Genomic DNA, 25,793 nt, shown 5'->3' with positions numbered 1-25,793 from the left:
AATGATAACCATTTTGGATTCCAAAATGGCGGCCATGCACTATGCCATAAAAGTCGTCATGGGTGTCGTTTTATAGGTTTTGGGGGGCGCAGATTTAGAAAATGATAACCATTTTGGATTCCAAAATGGCGGCCATGCACTATGTCATAAAAGTCGTCATGGGTGTCGTTTTATAGGTTTTGGAGGGCGCAGATTTCGAAAATGATGACCATTTTGGATTCCAAGATGGCGGCCATGCACTATGTCATAAAAGTCGTCATGTATGTCGTTTTATAGGTTTTAGGGGGCCCCGCTTTCGAAAATGATGACCATTTTGGAATCCAAAATGGCGGCCATGCACTATGTCATAAAAGTCGTCATGGGTGTCGTTTTATAGGTTTTGGGGGGCGCAGATTTCGAAAATGATAACATTTTCAATTTAAAAATGGCGGCAATGCACTATGTCATAAAAGTCGTCATGGATATCGTTTTATAGGTTTTAGGGGGCGCAGATTTCGAAAATGATGACTATTTTGGATTCCAAGATGGCGGCCATGCACTATGTCATAAAAGTCGTCATGGATGTCGTTTTATAGGTTTCTGGGGGCGCAGATTTCGAAAATGATGACTATTTTGGATTCCACTTTTATGACAAAATACGTAGCCGCCATCTTGGATTATAAAATGATCATCGTTTTCGAATTCTGCACTCCCTAAAACCTATAAATCGACATCCGTGACGACGCAAGTTATCTTTATTTTCAGATCTAACAAATTGCTACAGAATACAAAGGACAAAAAAGAAGCGAGGAGGTAATGAAACAAGCAAAAATACAGATGATTCCTCGACGCAATTGGGTGATTCTTAAATTGTGTCCAGATTTTTTTTGTCATAAAAGTTTATATTTTTCACATATTACTCTCACAAGTTCCGTGACATTTCGACCTTGTAATTTTTTAAGTAAATGTTTTTGTTTATCTATGAGGATCTCACTAGAATAGTATAATCAAGGTATGTTTATATTTGATGAATGAAATAGTAACGCAAAAAAAAATATATTTGTGTCTTATATTCCTGCCGAAGACTTTTATTTTACCTTTTCCTTCTACACAAGTTTGGCCAAGTAATAAGAATTTAGGGCTCTCAATTTTATTTTGACTTCTACAACAGTAAAGCTACGAGGCCATGTTTGGTATCGTTTTCGTATAAATTCGCAGTACCAAATTTAGTTAAGGTATCACATTGACACCATTCCGAAGTAAAAACATATAAACTTATTAAAATACTTTCTTTTAAACTCCTCTTCACGCTTAAACTGCTGAACAGTTTTAATTTAAATTTGGTACACATATATTTTGAGTCCCGAGACAGGATATAATAAGTTATCTCAAAAATCATCCTTTAAAGGTGTGAAATGAGGTGTAGGGGGGAATTCAGAATTGACTTCTTGAAGAATACTGTTTAAGTTTAGGTTTGAAGTCATGTTTTTTCATCATTTTTAACTAAATCAAAGATGTAGACCATCCCAAATTTCATATAAATCGGTTCAGCGGTTATTGATTTCCCGTACAAATTTCCACGCCACTTTTCACACCTTCAAAAGATGATTTTGGTTATAAGATCTATCCTATGTCCTGTTCCGGGACGCAAACTATTTCTATACCAAATTTCAACGAAATCGGTTCAGCGGTTAAGCGTCAAGAAGAGTTTCAAAAAAACCGGCCAAGTGCGAGTCGGACTCGCGTATTAAGGGTTCCGTACATTAAGTCCGACTCGCGCTTGACTGCACATTTCTAATAGGTTTTCCTGTCATCTATATGTAAAGAACTATTTTGTGTATTCAGACGGACATACATACAGACGCACGAGTGATCCTATAAGGGTTCCGTTTTTTCCTTTTGAGGTACGGAACCCTAAAAAGATTTATTTTTATTTTGTGGAATGGTGTCAATGCGATATCTTAAATGGATTCAGCACCCCAGATTTATACGAAAACGATACCAAACACGGCCTAGCACCTTCACTGATATAGATATATCAAGATAAAATTGAGAGCCCTAAATAAACTTTCAAGAGCGGATATCTCAAAAACTATTCAACATATCGAAAAAATTGACTGAATAAACTTGTAACAAATTAAATAAACTTTCATTTTGTATAAGTGGCCATGTCGCTGAGATGCATAGTTTCCGAGATATAATCGAAAAACGGGAAAATGGGACCTTCAAAGCCCCCTCTCTCCCCCCCCGCTCAAGGGCTACGGCCGGGGACTTTTGATATGTTCACCTCCTAACTTGTCAAACCGAGTTACGGAGTCAAAAATTGTGTTCCGAGCATTTCTCTCTACAACTTTTGGAGCATTCGTTGCCTGACCTAAGTAGCTTATTGAATTTCTTTAAAAACTTTTCTGTAAAAGGTTGACGGGTGTTGGGTGTTTATATAGTTTCGGTCGATTATTATCATTTGCATTGCCCATGATGACTTACTAGAATTACGAGCACACGAGACACTAATAGTAGTTTGACAAACCTTGGTTTTCAAGAGGTATTTTATATTGACATTTGCTGTCACAAATTTGCTGTCAGATTTAGTCGCAAACCGCACGCAAAGTGCACACAAATGTGTCGACACCTTGTTACGGAAAAGTGTAGACACGGCGACGACACTTTGTTTCGAAACAATTCTAGACACATTGTGTGGACTCTGTTACGACACATCTGACATTTAGTTACCACTTTGTGATTCTGCGACTGGAATGGTTATATGGGACGTACCAGTACATGTCATCTTGAAACTTAAGTCATTGTCAATAGAGGTGACGGCAAGGTGTCATCTATTGGGCATTAGCGTGTCGAGCACTAGTACGTTTACTTTACTAGGCCTTAAACAGTATTTTGACAAGTTTTCACTATGACATTGAGGCACTTGTCCCACCGCCGACGATGAGCGATAAGCGAGTAGAACGATAAACTAGAAACGAGTGGGCGAGCGGCGAGAAGCGAGTGTTAGCTCCAATAGTTTTGTCGCTCGGCTATAGGCGAGTGTTCGAGTGCGACGTGCTATTACTCGCGTCACTCGCTCGGGCGGTGCAGCGTAGCCGAACACGCAGACTGATTGGTCTCGCAGCTTGAGTTCTAACTACGAAGCGAGCATCGCCGAGCGAGTACCGCTGAACTATTTTTATCTTATCCCGGCGACAAACTAGTAGAGCGAGCTTAGAGGATATAACCAACGGAGACGCCATGTCTAAAAGTCTGCCGTTTTTTGCGGGGGAGAGGCACATCAAATGTATAGGTACGTCATGTCAGATAAACGTCAGTCCATACATATGGTTGACATGTGGTTGACCATTGGCCGCCTATTTTCGACAGAGGGGAACGCCTGTTAATGGCGGCTCCATTGTTAATTACTCCGAGAGAGCGAGTGTTCTCGCCGGTAGTGTGAACAGCCAGCGATGAACTATTAATATATGTGTCTCTTTTACTAACACAGGATCCTAATCTTTTGTTCGTTTCTTGGGTGAGAAAATCGCCGATAGTTAGTCGCTTAATCGCTCTTGGTGGAACAAGTGCCTGATGCATCAAGGCAGTTTGTATACAGGTGGCCTACCGCGAAACGCAAAAATCGAAATTTCTTTATCTGCCTGTCTATCGATCGAATAGGCAAGAGTGAGAGAGGCAGAAACCGAACTTTCGATTGTCGTGTTTCACGGTAGGCCATGTGATTGGCCTAGTGACGCCCTCTACTCAGAGTTTTGCGTAATATTAGTAATGAGTTTCCAAGTACGAGGTTCACAATGTCTAACGTAAATTTAAATTCTAGCACTCAAAGATAGTAATAAAAACAACATTTACTTATATCAAAATAATTTAATTTACATTCATTAACAAGATAAAACTTGTTTTGACTGCACTTTCACCCATAGACTAGGAATCCTCTAGACGGAGTTTAGAGCAATTATTTCATGAAACCGATGCTGCCAAAAATACGGGGGTGCGGGGGACGAGGTGAGCGAGTCCCGTGTCGTGATTGGTCCGTTCAAAGACACGGGCGTCACACAAAGACACTTTGACTTGAAAATGGAGTAAAACTATCGTATATTTGTGGCAGAGGGGGTAGCGCTACTATGCTCAGTCTGGAGGATGTCTTATCTATGCTTTCACCATTTGTATTTGTATGTAGAAAGGTAATGGTGGCCGACCGAAGTAACGGTTTAAAAATCATACTTTAAGCTGCTGGTAGTGGGGAGACACTCCTGACTTCGGGCAAACTCGGCTCCGTTCGGCTCAGCATTGCTCCGAGCAATTATTAGGGTTGACACAACTTGACGTCCCTTTGCGTGCACGACCACATATAAGATAACCACTTGAATTTTGACAACCCTAAATAGCCGAAAGGGATAGTGTCATAAGTTAGAAAGGCATAGCATGATTCGACCCTGAATCGCTGTCAAACTTCGGGTTTGTAGGAAGTGTCCTTTCTGTACGGTAGTACTATTATGTGTCGCAGTCGCATTACACTATGATTGGTCGAATTTATTTATTACCCACCATAATCCATACTAAATTTACGGTGGGGAATAAAAAATGTGAGACTGTGACAAGGACAAACAATAATAGCGCGTTCGCTGCTACTCCTACTGAAAGATACATAAGACTATCCCGTTCGGTCACTTCCCCCCACCCCTCATGCCTGATCCAGTTATACACTAGATCCATGGTCACGGCTGTCACGCCGCCATTTTGCTGATGTCTTCATACTGGACGTCTTTTACTACTCTCCCGGATTGCGAGCCGCTAGTTATCTGTGAAAAAAGTATGATTTTACATAAAACTCTAAACTGCAAAACGTAATTCAAGACCAAAAAAAGTAAGACAATGTTGCCACTGCAATAATTTGTTTGTAAAATAGTAAATGCCTTTTGATAAATAATCACGCTAAGATAATTTATTTATTAGTAATTTTACTCCTACGATTTAAAAAAGTACTTTTATTTACTTATTTTTACATAAATACAAGACGCGCTAGTAAAAAGTGGCAACATTGTCTTACTTTTTTTATCTTGAATTACGTTTTGCAGTTTACAAAGTTGATCACTCTTCAAGCATTTGCTCTCATCTGGCAGAATATTATTTGTCAGAAATACACTTCGCATAACACGTATCGCAGTCGGAAAAACTTTTGGTCGAATGATACTTTCGTTTCGCATAAATATAATATACCTGCTTGACGGAATTTTCTAAGTGGGTTAGGTTTGGTTTTTCTGCCAAATAATATTATGCGAAAAGAAATTCTGCAAAGTAATATTATGCGAAGAACAAGCCAAAAATATTTATGCCAAACGATATTTCTACCAAATAACATTATGCAATACAAAATTCGAATAAACAACTTTCTGCAACACTAATAGTAAACCCTCTACAAGTGGCGGACGATATGTCATGTAAATAAATAAATAAAAAATATTCATTGACAAATCATCAATTAATCACTCACAGATATTGTGATTTAACCGTTTGACCGCCAAGGGTGTCATTTCCGACAAGTTTCACGATGGCGCATGGCGTTCAAAGAGTTTATTTTCCCAATCCCTACCTCCACTAGACAGCAGAAGTTATCCGTGTCTATCTCCTTCAGTATTCCTTTAGCGCCGCGGTGCGGCCCGTTGACGAACAAAACGCTGCGTCCAGGGGAGGGTATCACCGTTTCCAGGTGGTTCTGAAAATAAATGTCACACATTAATAGTACATTATTGTCGAGGCTCGGAAGTAGCTACTTGCAGGCTGAGGATTCGTTTTAAACGGACGACCTTGGGAGTCCGTTTAATTGAATCCGAAGCCAGCAAGTAGCCTTCCAGCCGAGTCATATATAGTGCTTTTCTCAAAAATGGTGCAACAAATATAAATATCATAGAAATATTTTACAAAAGCAACGTTCTTACGTATATATTTTCACAGAAAAAAAGTAGAAACAATTGAAAAAATTAGCTTTGCCGCCTTTTTATTTTTTTAATAAAAAAAATAGAAGTGTATTTTTCTGCCGAAAATACACCAACCTATTTGAGACAGCTAAATAGTCGCGGTACTAATCATCTGTTTGGCTGTTTAATGGGCCTGTGCCTTCATTTGATATGGCCATTTCAACTTTTAAAAAGTTTGGAACTCGACAAATAATGGAATTTGTATGCAACATTGCAGTCCCAAAATCGAGACTGCAATGTTTTTAACTTTTTAATTTTTGACTGACCATAAACTACGCGCTTCGCAACCTATTTTTTAAACGGCAAAGTCGACTTTGCCGTCCATTTTTGAGAAAAGGCTTTTACAGCATGGTGCTACTTTATCGCCCTGGGGCACAGAATAAATAATAGTACTAGGTACAGAAGACACACTCTCTAACAAAACGCGTCTGTTACGATCAGCACAGATATGGCCGCTAGGTGGCGACAGCGCCACGCGCGGCTTATGGCTAGCCACCAAAATTGGTGTGGGATGGATGTACTTGTAGCTACCTGTAGCAAAGCGACAAAATCGCGGAGTGAGCCACGCCTGCCTAGGGCGGGACAATACGTGCCTATGTCAAAAATTTAAAGGGCCATATGTACTGTAAAACGTTATACAATACACGTGCGAAGAGGTAATTCACAACGAGTGGCGATTTGAAACACGTCAACAACTCCTACTTTTCGCACTTGTGTGCGGTATTGTAGTTTCTGTATATATGTAATATGTATTATAGAATATATATGTATTTAGTTGTGTATATATGTATATATTTGTTATAGGTAAGTTGCTAATATTATAAGTAACTAAGAAACTTTTCGTTTTATTATTATTATAATTTTCTTTTCTTTTCCTATTATTTACGCTGTTGGTACAGTACGGATGTCTACCGTCTCCAATTCTCCCTCAATTGCTCAAAGGTTAACTGGAAGAGATCCCTTAAAGGGATAAGTTCGCCTTTGTACTAATGACGAATGTTATTTTTCCTGTTTTGTTTTGATTTTTGTACAATAAAGTGTTTTACTACTACTACTACTACTACTTTTCGCACTTGTATCGAAATGTAGGTACCTACTATTAGAGGCCGCCTAAGCTATCTCTGCAATCTGCAATGACTTTGACAGAACAAAGTATGTAAATGTCTATTTATGACATTGCACACTTCGTCATCGCAAATGACAAGCTTGGTCCGATTCCACCACTTTTTATCAAATTTTTAGTGCCACTATACTTTTCCCTTGTTTCAATTTCAGTGGGTATTGATCTATTGATTCAAGCGTATTAAGTATATTAATGTAGTAAATAATCACTAAAAGGGCACACAGATTACCAGTTCGCCGGACGATATCAGCCTGTCAGTTCGGAGCTATCACCTTTTGCCAGGGGCGTATTTACCCTAGGGCCATCCGGGCCATGGCCCGGGGCGCCAACCCCCGGGGGCGGCATATGCCGACCCTGGCGGATTACATTTTGTTTTCTTCCTTGACTTCTGGGGCGGCGAAACGTATTGACCCGGAGCGCCAAATTTCAAAATACGCCCCTGCCTTTTGCGATTAACTGACAGGCTGATATCGTCCGGCGAACTGGTAATCAGTGGGTTCCTTAAGTAGTACCCATATATAAAACCTATGGAAAGTGCTCACATGTAAAAAGTCTATATCTCAATATTCGCAGAATCCACCTGGCTAAAATTAGCGAGGAATAAAAAATAAAAAAAGTTCTTTATAGGGTATCAAAGCAGTTCTTTACAGTGATACCCTATAAAAAAGCCATTTAGGATAAAAAAAACTTACCTGGTCTAACTTAATCCTGGTGCCTTCATCCACCAGCTTCACTTGGGCGCCATACTTTTCTATCACCTTTTCGACGACTCCTTTTCTCTTGTAGTATTTGTCCCCTAAAGATTTGGTCACTATTTTGACAAGTATGCCTTCTGTTAGCCAGTAGTCTTTCCTGTAATAAAATAGTTACAATGAGGTCAATTAGGGCACAGAATAAATAATAGGACCAGGTACAGAAGATTCACTCTCTAACAAAACGCGTCTGTTACGATTAGGACAGATGTGACCGCTAGGTGGCGCAAACGCTACGGCCTATGCCTAGCCACCAAAATTGGTGTGGGACGGATGTACTTGTAGCTACTTGTTGCGACGCGACGAAATCGCGGAGTGAGCCACGCCTGCACAGATGTAGTGCATAATTGTTTTCCATCATATTTCTTCGGAAACGTTCGTATTTGTCACGCTACTTCAAGCAACCTCAGTACTTTTTGTACTGAGACTGAGTGAAATAGCAAGACACGTTCGTACGTTTCCGTGAAAATACGATGAAAAATAATTATGCACTACATATGTACAGTTAGGTGAAAAACTGACCCAATAGTATCATTTGTAAAGAAGTTGATGTCAATCAAAGGTTTCAAATAGTGAATAGAATCAGGCGTTACTTTGCGGAAATCCATACTAATTAAAACCAAAATATTATTTTGCTAATCCGCGAAAAGATAACGTGCTAGTCAATCAGTGCTAACCCGTTATACTTACTTGCGTATTTTTACATGCAATTAATATTCCCACCCTCCCACCGCAAAAATAAATACGCAAATAAATATAACAAACCACCACCAAAAGAATAAACCTCGACACGTGTTTCGCCTCTCTACGAGGCATCCTCAGGAGTTGTTGACGGTCTGACGCCCGGCAACGGAATGACCTGTCTAGAATGGTCGGCCATATTTATACCTTGACCACTCCCCCTACCGTGCAAGTGTGAGTGAGATGGAAAAATTCGTAATAACGGCGATGACGCAACATTCAATTGTTCGTTAAGAATCATGCCCCTATTGTTGTACCTAATTATTTCCAGTTGTTCCAGAACACCCAAACGCAATCCCTTTTCGCAAACATGTAAAATATCAAAAGAATGATTCTCAGATAAAGTGTGACCTGTATCTAATAAGTGCTTTGCAAAATTGGACTTCTCTGGATGGTTATGTCTATATGACGCAACATGCTCTTTATACCTAGTAGTGAAACTACGGCCCGTTTGCCCCACATACACTTTATTGCAATCGTCACAGGTAAGCTTATAAACTCCAGACTTTTTCCCATTCTCGATCTTATCTTTGCCATTGCAAAGCTTTGAGTGCAAAGTATTATTTGTCTTAAAGGCCACAGGAATGTCGTTAGACTTCAAAATTTTGTAAATTGCATCAGACAACTTGCCAACATAAGTTATGCTCGCTTTATATTTTTTTATCGGTTCAGAGGATCGTGCCGCATACAACATAGTGTTGACCATACTATTCCGCTTTTTCCTGATGATACCATCCACAACAGACTTATCGTAACCATTCGAAACTGCTAAGTGATAAATATTATTTAATTCAATCTGATAGTGTTCATCAGAAAGAGGCACAGTCAACATTCTATGCACATAACAATGAAAAGCAGCCAACTTATGCTGCCACGGATGCGTGGAAGAAGCCGGGATAACTGTATCGGTATGTGTAGGCTTACGGTAAATTTTGAACTGATGCCTGTTGTTTACTTTAGTGATTGTTAAATCTAGAAAATTCAATGAGTTGTCTTGCTCTAGTTCCTTTTTAAAACTTAATTTTTGGATGCTTACCATTAATTTCAGCAATAAATGCATCCAGCAGGCCCATACTACCCGTCCAACAAATAATCAAATCATCCACGTATCTAAAATAGTATAATATATTATTGTTGCCCACAATATGCTGGTTCTCAAAATGGTCCATAAAAATATCAGCCATCAAAGGACTCAGCGGTGAACCCATAGCCAAACCATCACTTTGCAAATAATACTGTCCCCCAAATCTGAAATAATTTTGTTTCATACAAATCGCTGTTAGATCTATCAATTCATCTACTTCCCCTGGATGTAAACGTTGCCTTTCAAAAAGACCCTTAATAATCTCCAAAGTCTCTCCATATGGCACATTTGTAAACAAACTGTCTACATCCAATGAAAGAAGAACAGCATTATCTGGTATGTTAATGTCCTGGATCTTTTCTATTAACTGCAAGCTATTTTTCAAGCAATATTTCGGCTGGAACTGGGACTTGTCTCTTATAATGGAATTCAACCTTTTTGCCAGATTATAAGTTGGCGCACCCAAATATGAGACCACTGGACGAACTGGGATATTATCCTTATGAATTTTGGGAAGTCCATAAAGAATAGGAGCTCGTGGATTCATAGGCACAACCATACTCTTCTGATGTTCGGTTTCAAAAACAAACGAAGAATTCTTAACTGCTTGTCTAAGATCTTTCTGGAACCCTGGAGTTGGGTCTCTTTGCAATCTCGAAAATCCGTCACCTTGAATAAGGTCTAGTACTTTCTGATTATACTGTCCCTTCTCCATAATCACAATGCAGTTGCCTTTATCTGCCTTTGAAACCACCAAATCACTGTCTTGCACTTTCTGTTGTATAGATCTTAGCAGCAAAACATCAGAATCAACACACGCACTCTGTGCTGGACTAGTACTCTTGATAACATTAGCCACCATGGTCTTTGTATCTACATCACCACGGCCCCGCACTATTGCAACCTCAGAATCCACTGCCAAATTTTCTAATGTTCTATGAGTAATTTTTGTCTGGAAATTATACCTCAAACCTTTATCTAAAAGCCCAATTTCATTTTCTGAGAAATCCACATTAGTTAAATTCTTGACTCGAGGATGGAAAACATGGCGAGTTGTTACTTGCACATCCCTTCTCCTTAAAAATGAACCAGAACTCGACTCTGTTAACCTATGCAATTTGTTAAGCTGGGTAGTATACATCTGGTGTGCAAGTTCAGAAGCAAAGTATCTCGCCTTCTGGTCCAGAATATCGAATTCGAGACTATGCAACTTAAATGAAAGTTCAGAATATAACACCTTAAGATGCAATTTCAAATTATCCCTTACTGAAAACCAGTGGCGAGATTCTTCGTTCAACCATATTTTCTGAGCCCTATTAATAGCCAATTTAGCAGCCCTGGAAGTACTACTACAGCGGAAATGGATGTAATTAGGAACAACATTCAAACGCTTGCACTGTTGGTTAAACCAAACATTCTGGACAGCTGCACGATGTTGTTTGGTTAGTTTGACATAAAGTCGTGCCTGTTCGGCCACGCAAGCCGTTTTCAAATAGTGAATAGAATCAGGCGTTACTTTGCGGAAATCCATACTAATTAAAACCAAAATATTATTTTGCTAATCCGCGAAAAGATAACGTGCTAGTCAATCAGTGCTAACCCGTTATACTTACTTGCGTATTTTTACATGCAATTAATATTCCCACCCTCCCACCGCAAAAATAAATACGCAAATAAATATAACAAACCACCACCAAAAGAATAAACCTCGACACGTGTTTCGCCTCTCTACGAGGCATCCTCAGGAGTTGTTGACGGTCTGACGCCCGGCAACGGAATGACCTGTCTAGAATGGTCGGCCATATTTATACCTTGACCACTCCCCCTACCGTGCAAGTGTGAGTGAGATGGAAAAATTCGTAATAACGGCGATGACGCAACATTCAATTGTTCGTTAAGAATCATGCCCCTATTGTTGTACCTAATTATTTCCAGTTGTTCCAGAACACCCAAACGCAATCCCTTTTCGCAAACATGTAAAATATCAAAAGAATGATTCTCAGATAAAGTGTGACCTGTATCTAATAAGTGCTTTGCAAAATTGGACTTCTCTGGATGGTTATGTCTATATGACGCAACATGCTCTTTATACCTAGTAGTGAAACTACGGCCCGTTTGCCCCACATACACTTTATTGCAATCGTCACAGGTAAGCTTATAAACTCCAGACTTTTTCCCATTCTCGATCTTATCTTTGCCATTGCAAAGCTTTGAGTGCAAAGTATTATTTGTCTTAAAGGCCACAGGAATGTCGTTAGACTTCAAAATTTTGTAAATTGCATCAGACAACTTGCCAACATAAGTTATGCTCGCTTTATATTTTTTTATCGGTTCAGAGGATCGTGCCGCATACAACATAGTGTTGACCATACTATTCCGCTTTTTCCTGATGATACCATCCACAACAGACTTATCGTAACCATTCGAAACTGCTAAGTGATAAATATTATTTAATTCAATCTGATAGTGTTCATCAGAAAGAGGCACAGTCAACATTCTATGCACATAACAATGAAAAGCAGCCAACTTATGCTGCCACGGATGCGTGGAAGAAGCCGGGATAACTGTATCGGTATGTGTAGGCTTACGGTAAATTTTGAACTGATGCCTGTTGTTTACTTTAGTGATTGTTAAATCTAGAAAATTCAATGAGTTGTCTTGCTCTAGTTCCTTTTTAAACTTAATTTTTGGATGCTTACCATTAATTTCAGCAATAAATGCATCCAGCAGGCCCATACTACCCGTCCAACAAATAATCAAATCATCCACGTATCTAAAATAGTATAATATATTATTGTTGCCCACAATATGCTGGTTCTCAAAATGGTCCATAAAAATATCAGCCATCAAAGGACTCAGCGGTGAACCCATAGCCAAACCATCACTTTGCAAATAATACTGTCCCCCAAATCTGAAATAATTTTGTTTCATACAAATCGCTGTTAGATCTATCAATTCATCTACTTCCCCTGGATGTAAACGTTGCCTTTCAAAAAGACCCTTAATAATCTCCAAAGTCTCTCCATATGGCACATTTGTAAACAAACTGTCTACATCCAATGAAAGAAGAACAGCATTATCTGGTATGTTAATGTCCTGGATCTTTTCTATTAACTGCAAGCTATTTTTCAAGCAATATTTCGGCTGGAACTGGGACTTGTCTCTTATAATGGAATTCAACCTTTTTGCCAGATTATAAGTTGGCGCACCCAAATATGAGACCACTGGACGAACTGGGATATTATCCTTATGAACTTCCCAAAATCCAGGGGAAGTAGATGAATTGATAGATCTAACAGCGATTTGTATGAAACAAAATTATTTCAGATTTGGGGGACAGTATTATTTGCAAAGTGATGGTTTGGCTATGGGTTCACCGCTGAGTCCTTTGATGGCTGATATTTTTATGGACCATTTTGAGAACCAGCATATTGTGGGCAACAATAATATATTATACTATTTTAGATACGTGGATGATTTGATTATTTGTTGGACGGGTAGTATGGGCCTGCTGGATGCATTTATTGCTGAAATTAATGGTAAGCATCCAAAAATTAAGTTTAAAAAGGAACTAGAGCAAGACAACTCATTGAATTTTCTAGATTTAACAATCACTAAAGTAAACAACAGGCATCAGTTCAAAATTTACCGTAAGCCTACACATACCGATACAGTTATCCCGGCTTCTTCCACGCATCCGTGGCAGCATAAGTTGGCTGCTTTTCATTGTTATGTGCATAGAATGTTGACTGTGCCTCTTTCTGATGAACACTATCAGATTGAATTAAATAATATTTATCACTTAGCAGTTTCGAATGGTTACGATAAGTCTGTTGTGGATGGTATCATCAGGAAAAAGCGGAATAGTATGGTCAACACTATGTTGTATGCGGCACGATCCTCTGAACCGATAAAAAAATATAAAGCGAGCATAACTTATGTTGGCAAGTTGTCTGATGCAATTTACAAAATTTTGAAGTCTAACGACATTCCTGTGGCCTTTAAGACAAATAATACTTTGCACTCAAAGCTTTGCAATGGCAAAGATAAGATCGAGAATGGGAAAAAGTCTGGAGTTTATAAGCTTACCTGTGACGATTGCAATAAAGTGTATGTGGGGCAAACGGGCCGTAGTTTCACTACTAGGTATAAAGAGCATGTTGCGTCATATAGACATAACCATCCAGAGAAGTCCAATTTTGCAAAGCACTTATTAGATACAGGTCACACTTTATCTGAGAATCATTCTTTTGATATTTTACATGTTTGCGAAAAGGGATTGCGTTTGGGTGTTCTGGAACAACTGGAAATAATTAGGTACAACAATAGGGGCATGATTCTTAACGAACAATTGAATGTTGCGTCATCGCCGTTATTACGAATTTTTCCATCTCACTCACACTTGCACGGTAGGGGGAGTGGTCAAGGTATAAATATGGCCGACCATTCTAGACAGGTCATTCCGTTGCCGGGCGTCAGACCGTCAACAACTCCTGAGGATGCCTCGTAGAGAGGCGAAACACGTGTCGAGGTTTATTCTTTTGGTGGTGGTTTGTTATATTTATTTGCGTATTTATTTTTGCGGTGGGAGGGTGGGAATATTAATTGCATGTAAAAATACGCAAGTAAGTATAACGGGTTAGCACTGATTGACTAGCACGTTATCTTTTCGCGGATTAGCAAAATAATATTTTGGTTTTAATTAGTATGGATTTCCGCAAAGTAACGCCTGATTCTATTCACTATTTGAAAACGGCTTGCGTGGCCGAACAGGCACGACTTTATGTCAAACTAACCAAACAACATCGTGCAGCTGTCCAGAATGTTTGGTTTAACCAACAGTGCAAGCGTTTGAATGTTGTTCCTAATTACATCCATTTCCGCTGTAGTAGTACTTCCAGGGCTGCTAAATTGGCTATTAATAGGGCTCAGAAAATATGGTTGAACGAAGAATCTCGCCACTGGTTTTCAGTAAGGGATAATTTGAAATTGCATCTTAAGGTGTTATATTCAGAACTTTCATTTAAGTTGCATAGTCTCGAATTCGATATTCTGGACCAGAAGGCGAGATACTTTGCTTCTGAACTTGCACACCAGATGTATACTACCCAGCTTAACAAATTGCATAGGTTAACAGAGTCGAGTTCTGGTTCATTTTTAAGGAGAAGGGATGTGCAAGTAACAACTCGCCATGTTTTCCATCCTCGAGTCAAGAATTTAACTAATGTGGATTTCTCAGAAAATGAAATTGGGCTTTTAGATAAAGGTTTGAGGTATAATTTCCAGACAAAAATTACTCATAGAACATTAGAAAATTTGGCAGTGGATTCTGAGGTTGCAATAGTGCGGGGCCGTGGTGATGTAGATACAAAGACCATGGTGGCTAATGTTATCAAGAGTACTAGTCCAGCACAGAGTGCGTGTGTTGATTCTGATGTTTTGCTGCTAAGATCTATACAACAGAAAGTGCAAGACAGTGATTTGGTGGTTTCAAAGGCAGATAAAGGCAACTGCATTGTGATTATGGAGAAGGGACAGTATAATCAGAAAGTACTAGACCTTATTCAAGGTGACGGATTTTCGAGATTGCAAAGAGACCCAACTCCAGGGTTCCAGAAAGATCTTAGACAAGCAGTTAAGAATTCTTCGTTTGTTTTTGAAACCGAACATCAGAAGAGTATGGTTGTGCCTATGAATCCACGAGCTCCTATTCTTTATGGACTTCCCAAAATTCATAAGGATAATATCCCAGTTCGTCCAGTGGTCTCATATTTGGGTGCGCCAACTTATAATCTGGCAAAAAGGTTGAATTCCATTATAAGAGACAAGTCCCAGTTCCAGCCGAAATATTGCTTGAAAAATAGCTTGCAGTTAATAGAAAAGATCCAGGACATTAACATACCAGATAATGCTGTTCTTCTTTCATTGGATGTAGACAGTTTGTTTACAAATGTGCCATATGGAGAGACTTTGGAGATTATTAAGGGTCTTTTTGAAAGGCAACGTTTACATCCAGGGGAAGTAGATGAATTGATAGATCTAACAGCGATTTGTATGAAACAAAATTATTTCAGATTTGGGGGACAGTATTATTTGCAAAGTGATGGTTTGGCTATGGGTTCACCGCTGAGTCCTTTGATGGCTGATATTTTTATGGACCATTTTGAGAACCAGCATATTGTGGGCAACAATAATATATTATACTATTTTAGATACGTGGATGATTTGATTATTTGTTGGACGGGTAGTATGGGCCTGCTGGATGCATTTATTGCTGAAATTAATGGTAAGCATCCAAAAATTAAGTTTAAAAAGGAACTAGAGCAAGACAACTCATTGAATTTTCTAGATTTAACAATCACTAAAGTAAACAACAGGCATCAGTTCAAAATTTACCGTAAGCCTACACATACCGATACAGTTATCCCGGCTTCTTCCACGCATCCGTGGCAGCATAAGTTGGCTGCTTTTCATTGTTATGTGCATAGAATGTTGACTGTGCCTCTTTCTGATGAACACTATCAGATTGAATTAAATAATATTTATCACTTAGCAGTTTCGAATGGTTACGATAAGTCTGTTGTGGATGGTATCATCAGGAAAAAGCGGAATAGTATGGTCAACACTATGTTGTATGCGGCACGATCCTCTGAACCGATAAAAAAATATAAAGCGAGCATAACTTATGTTGGCAAGTTGTCTGATGCAATTTACAAAATTTTGAAGTCTAACGACATTCCTGTGGCCTTTAAGACAAATAATACTTTGCACTCAAAGCTTTGCAATGGCAAAGATAAGATCGAGAATGGGAAAAAGTCTGGAGTTTATAAGCTTACCTGTGACGATTGCAATAAAGTGTATGTGGGGCAAACGGGCCGTAGTTTCACTACTAGGTATAAAGAGCATGTTGCGTCATATAGACATAACCATCCAGAGAAGTCCAATTTTGCAAAGCACTTATTAGATACAGGTCACACTTTATCTGAGAATCATTCTTTTGATATTTTACATGTTTGCGAAAAGGGATTGCGTTTGGGTGTTCTGGAACAACTGGAAATAATTAGGTACAACAATAGGGGCATGATTCTTAACGAACAATTGAATGTTGCGTCATCGCCGTTATTACGAATTTTTCCATCTCACTCACACTTGCACGGTAGGGGGAGTGGTCAAGGTATAAATATGGCCGACCATTCTAGACAGGTCATTCCGTTGCCGGGCGTCAGACCGTCAACAACTCCTGAGGATGCCTCGTAGAGAGGCGAAACACGTGTCGAGGTTTATTCTTTTGGTGGTGGTTTGTTATATTTATTTGCGTATTTATTTTTGCGGTGGGAGGGTGGGAATATTAATTGCATGTAAAAATACGCAAGTAAGTATAACGGGTTAGCACTGATTGACTAGCACGTTATCTTTTCGCGGATTAGCAAAATAATATTTTGGTTTTAATCAAAGGTTTATTAGGCTGAATATAATTGGATTAATTAAGTAACACAGAGTAGAGTCTCTCTTATCGCTAAAGAACGATCTTCCTCAGACAACCATTGGGTATGGAGATAAAGAAGAATACAAAAGTATTTAGGGGTTAATCCCACTAGTTACCACCCAGTTGTTACCGGTGGTAACTACTGGAAATAAAAATTCCCAGTAGTTACCACTGGTAAAAGGTGGGATTTTTTTTCCCAGTAGTTACCACCAAAATTTTGTTAAATTACAATACTAATAAAAACAGAATAAATAGTATAGTGTAAATATAGAGTGCTTTAATAAATAATTATAAGTCGATTAGTGTTTCAGTAAACTGCCTTAAAAGTGATCAAAAATATTAAAAAAAATGAACCGGTACAAGTGCAAAGACTAAAATGTGAATGTAAGGATACATTTAATCATCCATTTAGATTATTTTTCAAGTGATTTTATTAGGTAACTAAACAATTTATTTATGCTTTAGTATTTTTGATAATTTTCAAGGCATTTTACCTACTGAAATGAAACACTAATCAATTTATAATAATTTATAATGGCATAAATTTATTAAAAAAAATTGGCTGAGTCGTACATTTTGGCTGGCCTGATGTTGATATTTGTATGGGAGAGTAATTTTTGTTTTCGCCTTTTCGATATTGGTTCCACAGTAAAAGTTGTTCAGTATGACCTACATATTTACCCCGTAAATTATTGCAGGTGACTATAAAAAAACAACCTGTATTTTACTGTTTTTATTAGTATTGATCTCTAACAAAATTTTGGTGGTAACTACTGGGAAAAAAAATTCCCACCTTTTACCAGTGGTACCTACTGGGAATAAAAATTCCCAGCCAAATTGAGTTGGTGGTAACTCCTGGGAATTATTTTTCCCAGTAGTTACCATTGCAGTGGTAAAAGGTGGGAAGTTGGTGGTAACTAGTGGGAATAACCCGTATTTAGTAGCTGGCGCAGAAACAATTTAGCGCCACTTGCACCATTCCACTAACCCTGGGTAAACCGGTTAAACCTGGAGTTACCATGGTTACCAGTACAATTTGACACTGGGTTAACGGTTTAACCCTCCGAGTAACGCCGGCTTCCGACATGGAAGGGAGAAGCCCAAGCGATATCTCACCGTACAAATCGTTCTGCCATTTTTTGCGGGGGGAAACGTGCACACAGTCGCACTTCTCACTCACTACATACAAAATCCAATCTGTAATGACGACACAAATACATAGAAAATGACACACGTCAAAGACAAATCTTGCACACCTCGATCTCTTTTTGTGTACGGACGAGTGACAACACGCAACGCCATAGGTACAGTTTGTACCTATGCTTCGGCAGAGTAAATAGTACGAATGCCGTCTCCCTTCCCTGTGTTGCTTGAAGGTTTAACCGCTTAACCCCGGGTTAGTATGATGGTGCAAGTGGCCCTCAGACGATTAAAAGATTACAAAATCTTACCTTTGATTTTTTTCCTTGGCCCGTTGCTCCATCTCCATGATCTCGTCCAGGGCATTTTTCTTACTTCTATCTTTATCTTCTTTTGTCTTCTTGCTAGAAGGCTCTTCTTTCACTTTCTTGCTTGAGGACTCTTCTTTGCTTTTAGATTTTAACGCAGACGTGAGGAGTTCTAGTTTTTTATCTGAAATTTAAATTAATTAGGTCAAACACTTATTTCATAACTCTTTTCTCTTTTTCCTTGCGTTATACCGGCATTTTATTTATTTAGATATTTAATTCAGGCAACAAGGCCCATATTACAAATACCTTACAGACTAACATACATATGTATTTCATAAACTAAAAACTAAACACTATTTCGCCACGGCTCATAGGAGCCTGGGGTCCGCTTGACAACTAATCTCATGATTTGACGTAGGCACTAGTTTTTACGAAAGCGATTGCCATCTGACCTTCCAACCCAGAGAGTAAACTAGGCCTTATTGGGATTAGTCCGGTTTCCTCACGATGTTTTGCTTCACCGAAAAGCGACTGGTAAATATCAAATGATATTTCGTACATAAGTTCCGAAAAACTCATTGGTACGAGCCGGGGTTCGAACCCGCAACATCCAAATTGAAAGTCGCACGCTCTTACCGCTAGGCCACCAGCGCTCCTATACACTTATTTCGTAACATTATAATAAATAATAAAAATGTATTTATTTCCACCTCACAAAGGACACATTTAACAATATTAAACTATTGACAGAGTAAAGGACAACTTAGATTTATATCCTTTGTGAGAGACTGGAGTCTGAACTAGGCGTAAACTTGTATTACAGATCTCCAGGCCCTCACCCCGGAAGACGAGGAGTAAGATTTACTCTTAAAACATAAGTTGCAATGTAGTAAAATTACATTAATGAGGTACATATCAAAACAACAAAATATTCAATATTAGAGAAGTAGAAGAAAAATTAAACTAAAAGGAGTTTAGAATTGCATGCTGTGAGTGTGTATTTGTGTGTGTGTGTGTGTGTGTGTGTGTGTGCGTGTGTGTGTGTGTGGGTGTATATATGTATGAAAAGGCGGGGATATTTGTTTGTTACAAGATGGTAAATATGACACTTAGTTTCATTTTACAAGATCCTCCAATTCCTCGTAAGTTAAAGTCATCAGCCAGGTAGTAAGTTTTGACTTACAATCTTTGAGTGTTAATTTATAAATATCAGTAATTTTATTAATTCGATTATATAATTTAGGCCTTAGGTAGTGTAAATGACGACCAGAGTGTTTCATTCGATAATTATTCCTAAACCTACGAAAATCAGAAAGATAGGTATCTTAGAACTGCAGAATCTAATCTACCCTTTGACGTAGATCGCGCCTCTCTAGAGTGCGATGGCATATCTTCTATCCCGCTCACAATCGCCGGTTGCATGAAGTGGGTAGTAGAAAATACAGCAATTCAGGACTACCGCGGAGAATGTCGCTTTCGAGAGTAGCACGCCCTGTTTTCCATCTCGCTCCAACCGTTGCGTAAATACGTGCGCGCCGCCTGCGCGCGCCTCAGTTGCGTCCGGCCGTCGATGTGAGCGCATGTCCCATAACAGACATGGTTCGAACGTCTCCTATTACGTGTTAGTTCTGGGTTAAATGACAATGTTTTGTGCTTTGTATCTAATTATGAAATTGTCATGAGTCACAGACATATTAAAATGGGTTATTCACGTATTTTCGTTATGTCAGCGACGGTCCGCCAACGCGCGCCCCTGTTGAAGCTCCACGTTATGGAGCGAAACATATCGACAATCTTAACTTACCATCTGCTTTCCTCTTAAGGGTGAGACTGAGCGAGATCCTCTCCTGACTGCTCTCTCGCTTAAACTCGGTGTAGGAGGGTGTGCTGTCTCCCTCTCCTGCCCCGTCCTACTTGCTTCTGGAGTTTCTGGACCCATAGTTATTGAACTTACCATCTGCTTTTCTCTTAAGGGTGAGACTGAGCGAGATTCGCTCCTGACTGCTCTCTCGCTTAAACTCGGTGTAGGAGGGTGTGCTGTCTCCCTCTCCTGCCCCGTCCTACTTGCTTCTGGACCCATAGTTATTGAACTTACCATCTGCTTTTCTCTTAAGGGTGAGACTGAGCGAGACCCTCTCCTGACTGCTCTCTCGCTTGAACTCGGTGTAGGAGGGTGTGCTGTCTCTCCTGCCCCGTCCTACTTGCTTCTGGACCCATAGTTATTGAACTTACCATCTGCTTTCCTCTTAAGGGTGAGACTGAGCGAGATCCTCTCCTGACTGCTCTCTCGCTTAAACTCGGTGTAGGAGGGTGTCCCTCTCCTGCCCCGTCCTACTTGCTTCTGGACCCATAGTTATTGAACTTACCATCTGCTTTCCTCTTAAGGGTGAGACTGAGCGAGATCCTCTCCTGACTGCTCTCTCGCTTAAACTCGGTGTAGGAGGGTGTCCCTCTCCTGCCCCGTCCTACTTGCTTCTGGACCCATAGTTATTGAACTTACCATCTGCTTTTCTCTTAAGGGTGAGACTGAGCGAGATTCGCTCCTGACTGCTCTCTCGCTTGAACTCGGTGTAGGAGGGTGTGCCGTCGTCTCCCTCTTTCCTGCCCCGTTCTACTTGCTTCTGGATAAACTCTAGCATTCTTTCCTGTAAAAACGAGTAAATAAAAAAAAACCGGCCAAATGCGAGTGAGACTCGCGAACGAAGGGTTCCGTACCATTACGCAAAAAACGGGAAAATAATCACGTTTGTTGTATGGGAGCCCGACTTAAATATTTATTTTATTTGGTTTTTAGTATTTGTTATTACAGCAGCAACAGAAATACATCTGTGTAAATTTCAACTGCCTAGCTATCATGGTTCATGAGTTACAGCCTGGTGACATACAGACGGATGGACAGACGGACAGCGTAGTCTTAATAATAGGGTCCCGTTTTTACCCTTTGGGTACGGAACCCTAAAAAGTAATGCACTAAAATAACAGCATGAAAATAAATATAGCTTAAACTAAACTCACTGGCTAGACTCTGTCTGCTCGCGCGTTTTTTAGTGCAGTCGCTATCAGATATATCAGAGCAGCCAAGGTGCTCAAAAATATCCGAACAAGCACTTTAAAGTTTAAAGGCTTTGTTGAGATATTTGTTAATACCTTGGCCATTCTGTTATATCTGATGGCGACGATGTATGTGACGATGTTTTATAATAATTGTATTGACCAGGGTATTTTTCCCGAGCAGCTGAAAATTGCAAAAATTATTCCTTTATATAAGAAAGGTTCGCGAACGGATCCTAAAAATTATAGACCTATTTCCTTATTACCGACTTTATCCAAAATTTTTGAAAAGATAATAAAAAAAAAGACTTACGGCACACTTATTCAATAATAGTATTATTAATTTAAGACAATTTGCCTATCAAAAAGGTATTGGTACTTCTGAGGCCATAGATACCTTAATAGGGGATATTACTGATAACTTAAATAAAAAGTTAAGGGTCGCTGGTGTGTTTCTTGATTTGAAATCTGCGTTTGACACTATTGACCATGACATCTTATTGAATAAACTAGAATTTTATGGCATCAGGGGAAATGAATTAAATTTATACATGTCGTATTTACGGAACCGAAAACAGTTTGTAGAAGTTAGGGAGGTTCAGGAAAGTTCTATTGAGGTCACACATAGGTCAAAATGCGTCAACATAACAAGAGGCGTTCCTCAGGGATCTGTGTTGGGACCCATATTTTTTGTTTTATATTTAAACGATTTTATTTCTTATCTTAGTAAAGAAATTCCAGGATTAAAATTGGTCGTTTTTGCTGACGACACGAGTGCAGTCTTGTCGAGCCCAACTGTTGCTGATCTAAACCTTAAGGTCAATTTAGCGCTAACAGCATGTCAAACATGGCTACAGGCAAATAGTTTGATATTAAACAGCGCAAAGACTTATGCTATGCTATTTAAAACTACAGCTAGAAATAAGGAGACTCTAAGTGTTCATATAAATGGCAACCTCATTCAACCCGTAGATAGCACAAAAATATTGGGTATTCACTTAGATGCACTATTAAACTGGAAGGATGAATTAAACAGTATTGAAAACTCAATTAGTTCTGCTTGTTATGCTATTCGCAGCCTTAGGGATGAATTGACTGTTGAACAACTTAGGATGGTGTACTTTGCTCTTGTAGAATCCAAACTCCGCTACAGTATAAAACTTTGGGGCAATAGCTACAGATACAACATAAATCGCGTTTTCGTGGCCCAAAAAGATGCTATACGTGCTATCACTAGGCTTCCTCCATGGGGAAGTTGTAGAGAACACTTTAAGAGTCTGAGAATACTTATTGTACCTAGCCTCTACATACTAGTTCTTTTAACGGATGTTATCAAGCATCGAAATCGTTATGAAACGGAATCCGAAATGGTGTTGCGGGAAGCCTCTAGGACTAAGAACTTGACTCCAAAATTAGCTCCGAGACTGGAAGTTGTAGAACACAGCGCCAGAGTTCAAGCGGTCAGATTGTTTAACAAGATGCCTACAGATTTTAAAGTTTTAAAATGCGCCGCAACTTTTAGAGATAAGTTAAAAGTATATTTGTTAGAAAAATGCTGTTATGACATTAGTGATTTTTAATGTAACACTTATTATTTATTGTTGCTGACATAAACTTATATACTTAATTGATTATTATTTATTTATTTTCTTACTTTATTATGAATTTGCTGTGGTTGTTTGTTGAAACGTTTAATGTCATAATAGAATTTATTTATTGAATAATCATGTATGTTTTGCATGCGTTTTTGTTTTGTTCACTAGGTTAATCATAATTGTATATATGTATATTGAATATTCAAACACGATGTAAATTGTTCTTGAATAAATAAACTGAAACTGAAACTGTATGATGTAGCGAGAATGCTACACCCACCATGGTAACCATTGTTTGTATAACCCAGATCACAGAATAAATAATAGTACTACCGTACAGAAAGGACACTTCCTACAAACCCGAAGTTTGACAGCGGTTCAGGGTCGAATCATGCTATCCCTTTCTAATATAGGACACTTTCACTTTCGGGAAATTAGGGTTGTCAAAATTCAAGTGGTTATCTTATCTGTGGTCGTGCACGGTAAAAGTCAAGTGGTTCCAACCCTAATAATTGCTCAGAGCAATGCTGAGCCGAACGGAGCCGAGTTCGACCGAAGTGAGGAGTGTGTCCCCACTGCCCAGATATTGAAATGATAAACAGGGGCAGATTGCATAACAACTTGTAACTAATAATATTAATCGAAAGTCTATTTTCTAATCAAAGGAATTGAAAAGAGACTTTCCCTATAGTTCGCTTTTTTTTAGCATTAGAAAAAAGGTAAACAATCTTGTCCTGTCTTTTTATTGAAAAACACTTTTGAAAAATAAACCACAGGAAATATGTAACAATTTTGTATCATATACGATTATTCGCATTATTCATAACTAATAGTTACAAAAATACAAACACAAATGCATTTATTTCATTACTTTTTACATCAGTTCTTTTAAAAAGCATCAGATTTTTTACTGATTTTTGAAAAGCGTTTTTCAATTAAAAGACGTCAAGATCGCGTGGTATTTTTCTAATGCTAAAAAAACGAACTATAATATTATTATTATTAGTTCCAAGTTGTTATACAGTCGGGCCTTAGGTTGTCCTAGTTCTGTCATTATACTACAAAATTGTAAAAATTGTTACAGAACTAGGATGATTGGGTAGTAAATTGAACTCATGAACTGTCATTTTAGTACCCATACCTGATCATCTTTGTCCATCTTTTCCTTCTTCGCCTTAGCCTCCATGGCAGCAACAGCCGCAGGGTCCCGGTCGATGTAAGCCACGAACCAGCCCTTCTCAGTCTCGTCCACCACACACTTGCCCTCTCGGCCCAGCCACTTGACGAATTCTGTGAGCGTCTCCCATTGGGTGGCGTTCATGTGGAGATGGTCTCTGCAATGCAAAACTGATTGATTTGTATCAAGAAAAGTTGAGTAAATATTTTTCATGTGTTTCACAATGAGAAGTCTCTTAATCACCAAGCATTTTGTAAGTTTCACCTGTATATTTTGTAAGTTTCACCTGCATATTTTGTAAGTTTCACCTGTATATTTTGTAACTTTCACCGGTATTTGTTTGTACCAACATGTACGCAATAAAGATATGATTATGATTAAGCTTGGAGATACAATGGCAGCTTTGCATAAGAATTCATAGACATATTGATAGCACATTTTTTGCCCTTGAGTTACCTAGAACAGGTGTTTCTACTATTCAAACCACCAGAATGTGTATCCATGGGACACAATCAGATTTAAAACCTTCTCTTGGCTTCAACAAAGGGCAGCTCTACTCAATTTAGAACCCCTATTTATAACCAATGCCTACTTAGCAGTTTTGACTATTTCTTTTTATGTTTAACCTTTTCTAGTTAGTAAATATTCAGATAAAAATGTCCTTACCTGTTCGAAATATAATCCTGATAAACTTTGTTTGCATTCACCCGCTTCGTCCCAAACTGCCGCCTCAACAGTTCCACGTAACCGTCAGCAAACTCCTTAGAAAACTCGTCAATGTATTTCGAAGCGTTATCAGCAAATAACAACAGCTGCCTTTGGTGAGACTCCGACATAGTATGACATTTGAAACCATTCTCGTCGCGGCACTGTTTCTGGCACATCTGGCAGTACCAACGCAGCTTCTGGAGGCCTTTAGCTTTTATTTTGTTCGCTATGTACTTTGGTGTGCCTTTTTCTGCCTTTCCACCCATTTTGATTTGGTTTTAGTCTGTAAACACCAGTAGATTCTAAGGTGATCTTTACGGCGATCACTAAGATAACAATATAAAATTGTTTTGGCTATATTTTGATGCAAAAATAATTAAATAAATCGTAAAAACAGCACAAATCCACACACACGCGAACAATGAAAGATTACTACGTCACGCCAACATCAGTTACAGCAGTCAAACTGACAGCGATGTCAACCTCAGGGTTACCAGAGTACTGCGATCTATAGTTTGTCAAAGGACTGTCTCATTTCAATCATAGACAGAGAGAATCATACTATCTTTGTCTTACACTAGTACTAGCACCCAAAAGAAAAGGATGAGTATAGTTTTCCTGTTTCTTACTGACTGACAAATTGGTTTGACCAACTACAGCTTGGC

At 38.9% G+C, this 25,793-nt stretch overlaps 1 protein-coding gene across 1 annotated transcript; it reads right to left on the bottom strand.

Annotated features, from left to right (window-relative positions):
* Positions 1-3,829: 3,829 nt before the first annotated feature.
* Positions 3,830-25,569, bottom strand: LOC134803452 (DNA/RNA-binding protein KIN17). The gene is made up of 7 exons (XM_063776270.1): positions 25,087-25,569; positions 24,385-24,577; positions 21,098-21,242; positions 18,598-18,778; positions 7,776-7,935; positions 5,576-5,698; positions 3,830-4,784 (listed from the first exon to the last, which is right to left on the bottom strand). Exons 1-7 carry the CDS (start codon positions 25,392-25,394, stop codon positions 4,710-4,712), a joined length of 1,185 nt encoding a protein of 394 aa, XP_063632340.1. The 5' UTR covers positions 25,395-25,569; the 3' UTR covers positions 3,830-4,709.
* Between the last annotated feature and the right edge of the window lie 224 nt (positions 25,570-25,793).

The sequence above is a fragment of the Cydia splendana genome, chromosome 26 (genome assembly GCF_910591565.1).
Source record: "Cydia splendana chromosome 26, ilCydSple1.2, whole genome shotgun sequence".
In the NCBI taxonomy this organism is placed as follows: Eukaryota; Metazoa; Arthropoda; class Insecta; order Lepidoptera; family Tortricidae; genus Cydia; species Cydia splendana.
The sequence above is the reverse complement of the archived record's forward strand: the minus strand, read 5'-3'. Positions and strand labels throughout refer to the sequence as shown.

Excerpts from the sequence above, each read along its gene's own strand:
- LOC134803452 (XM_063776270.1), bottom strand. The coding sequence starts at position 25,394 with ATGGGTGGAAAGGCAGAAAAAGGCACACCAAAGTACATAGCGAACAAA. Across the intron at positions 21,243-24,384 it reads AGATGGACAAAGATGATCAG|GAAAGAATGCTAGAGTTTAT; the intron begins GTATGGGTACTA and ends TCGTTTTTACAG. Across the intron at positions 4,785-5,575 it reads ACTTCTGCTGTCTAGTGGAG|ATAACTAGCGGCTCGCAATC; the intron begins GTAGGGATTGGG and ends CTTTTTTCACAG.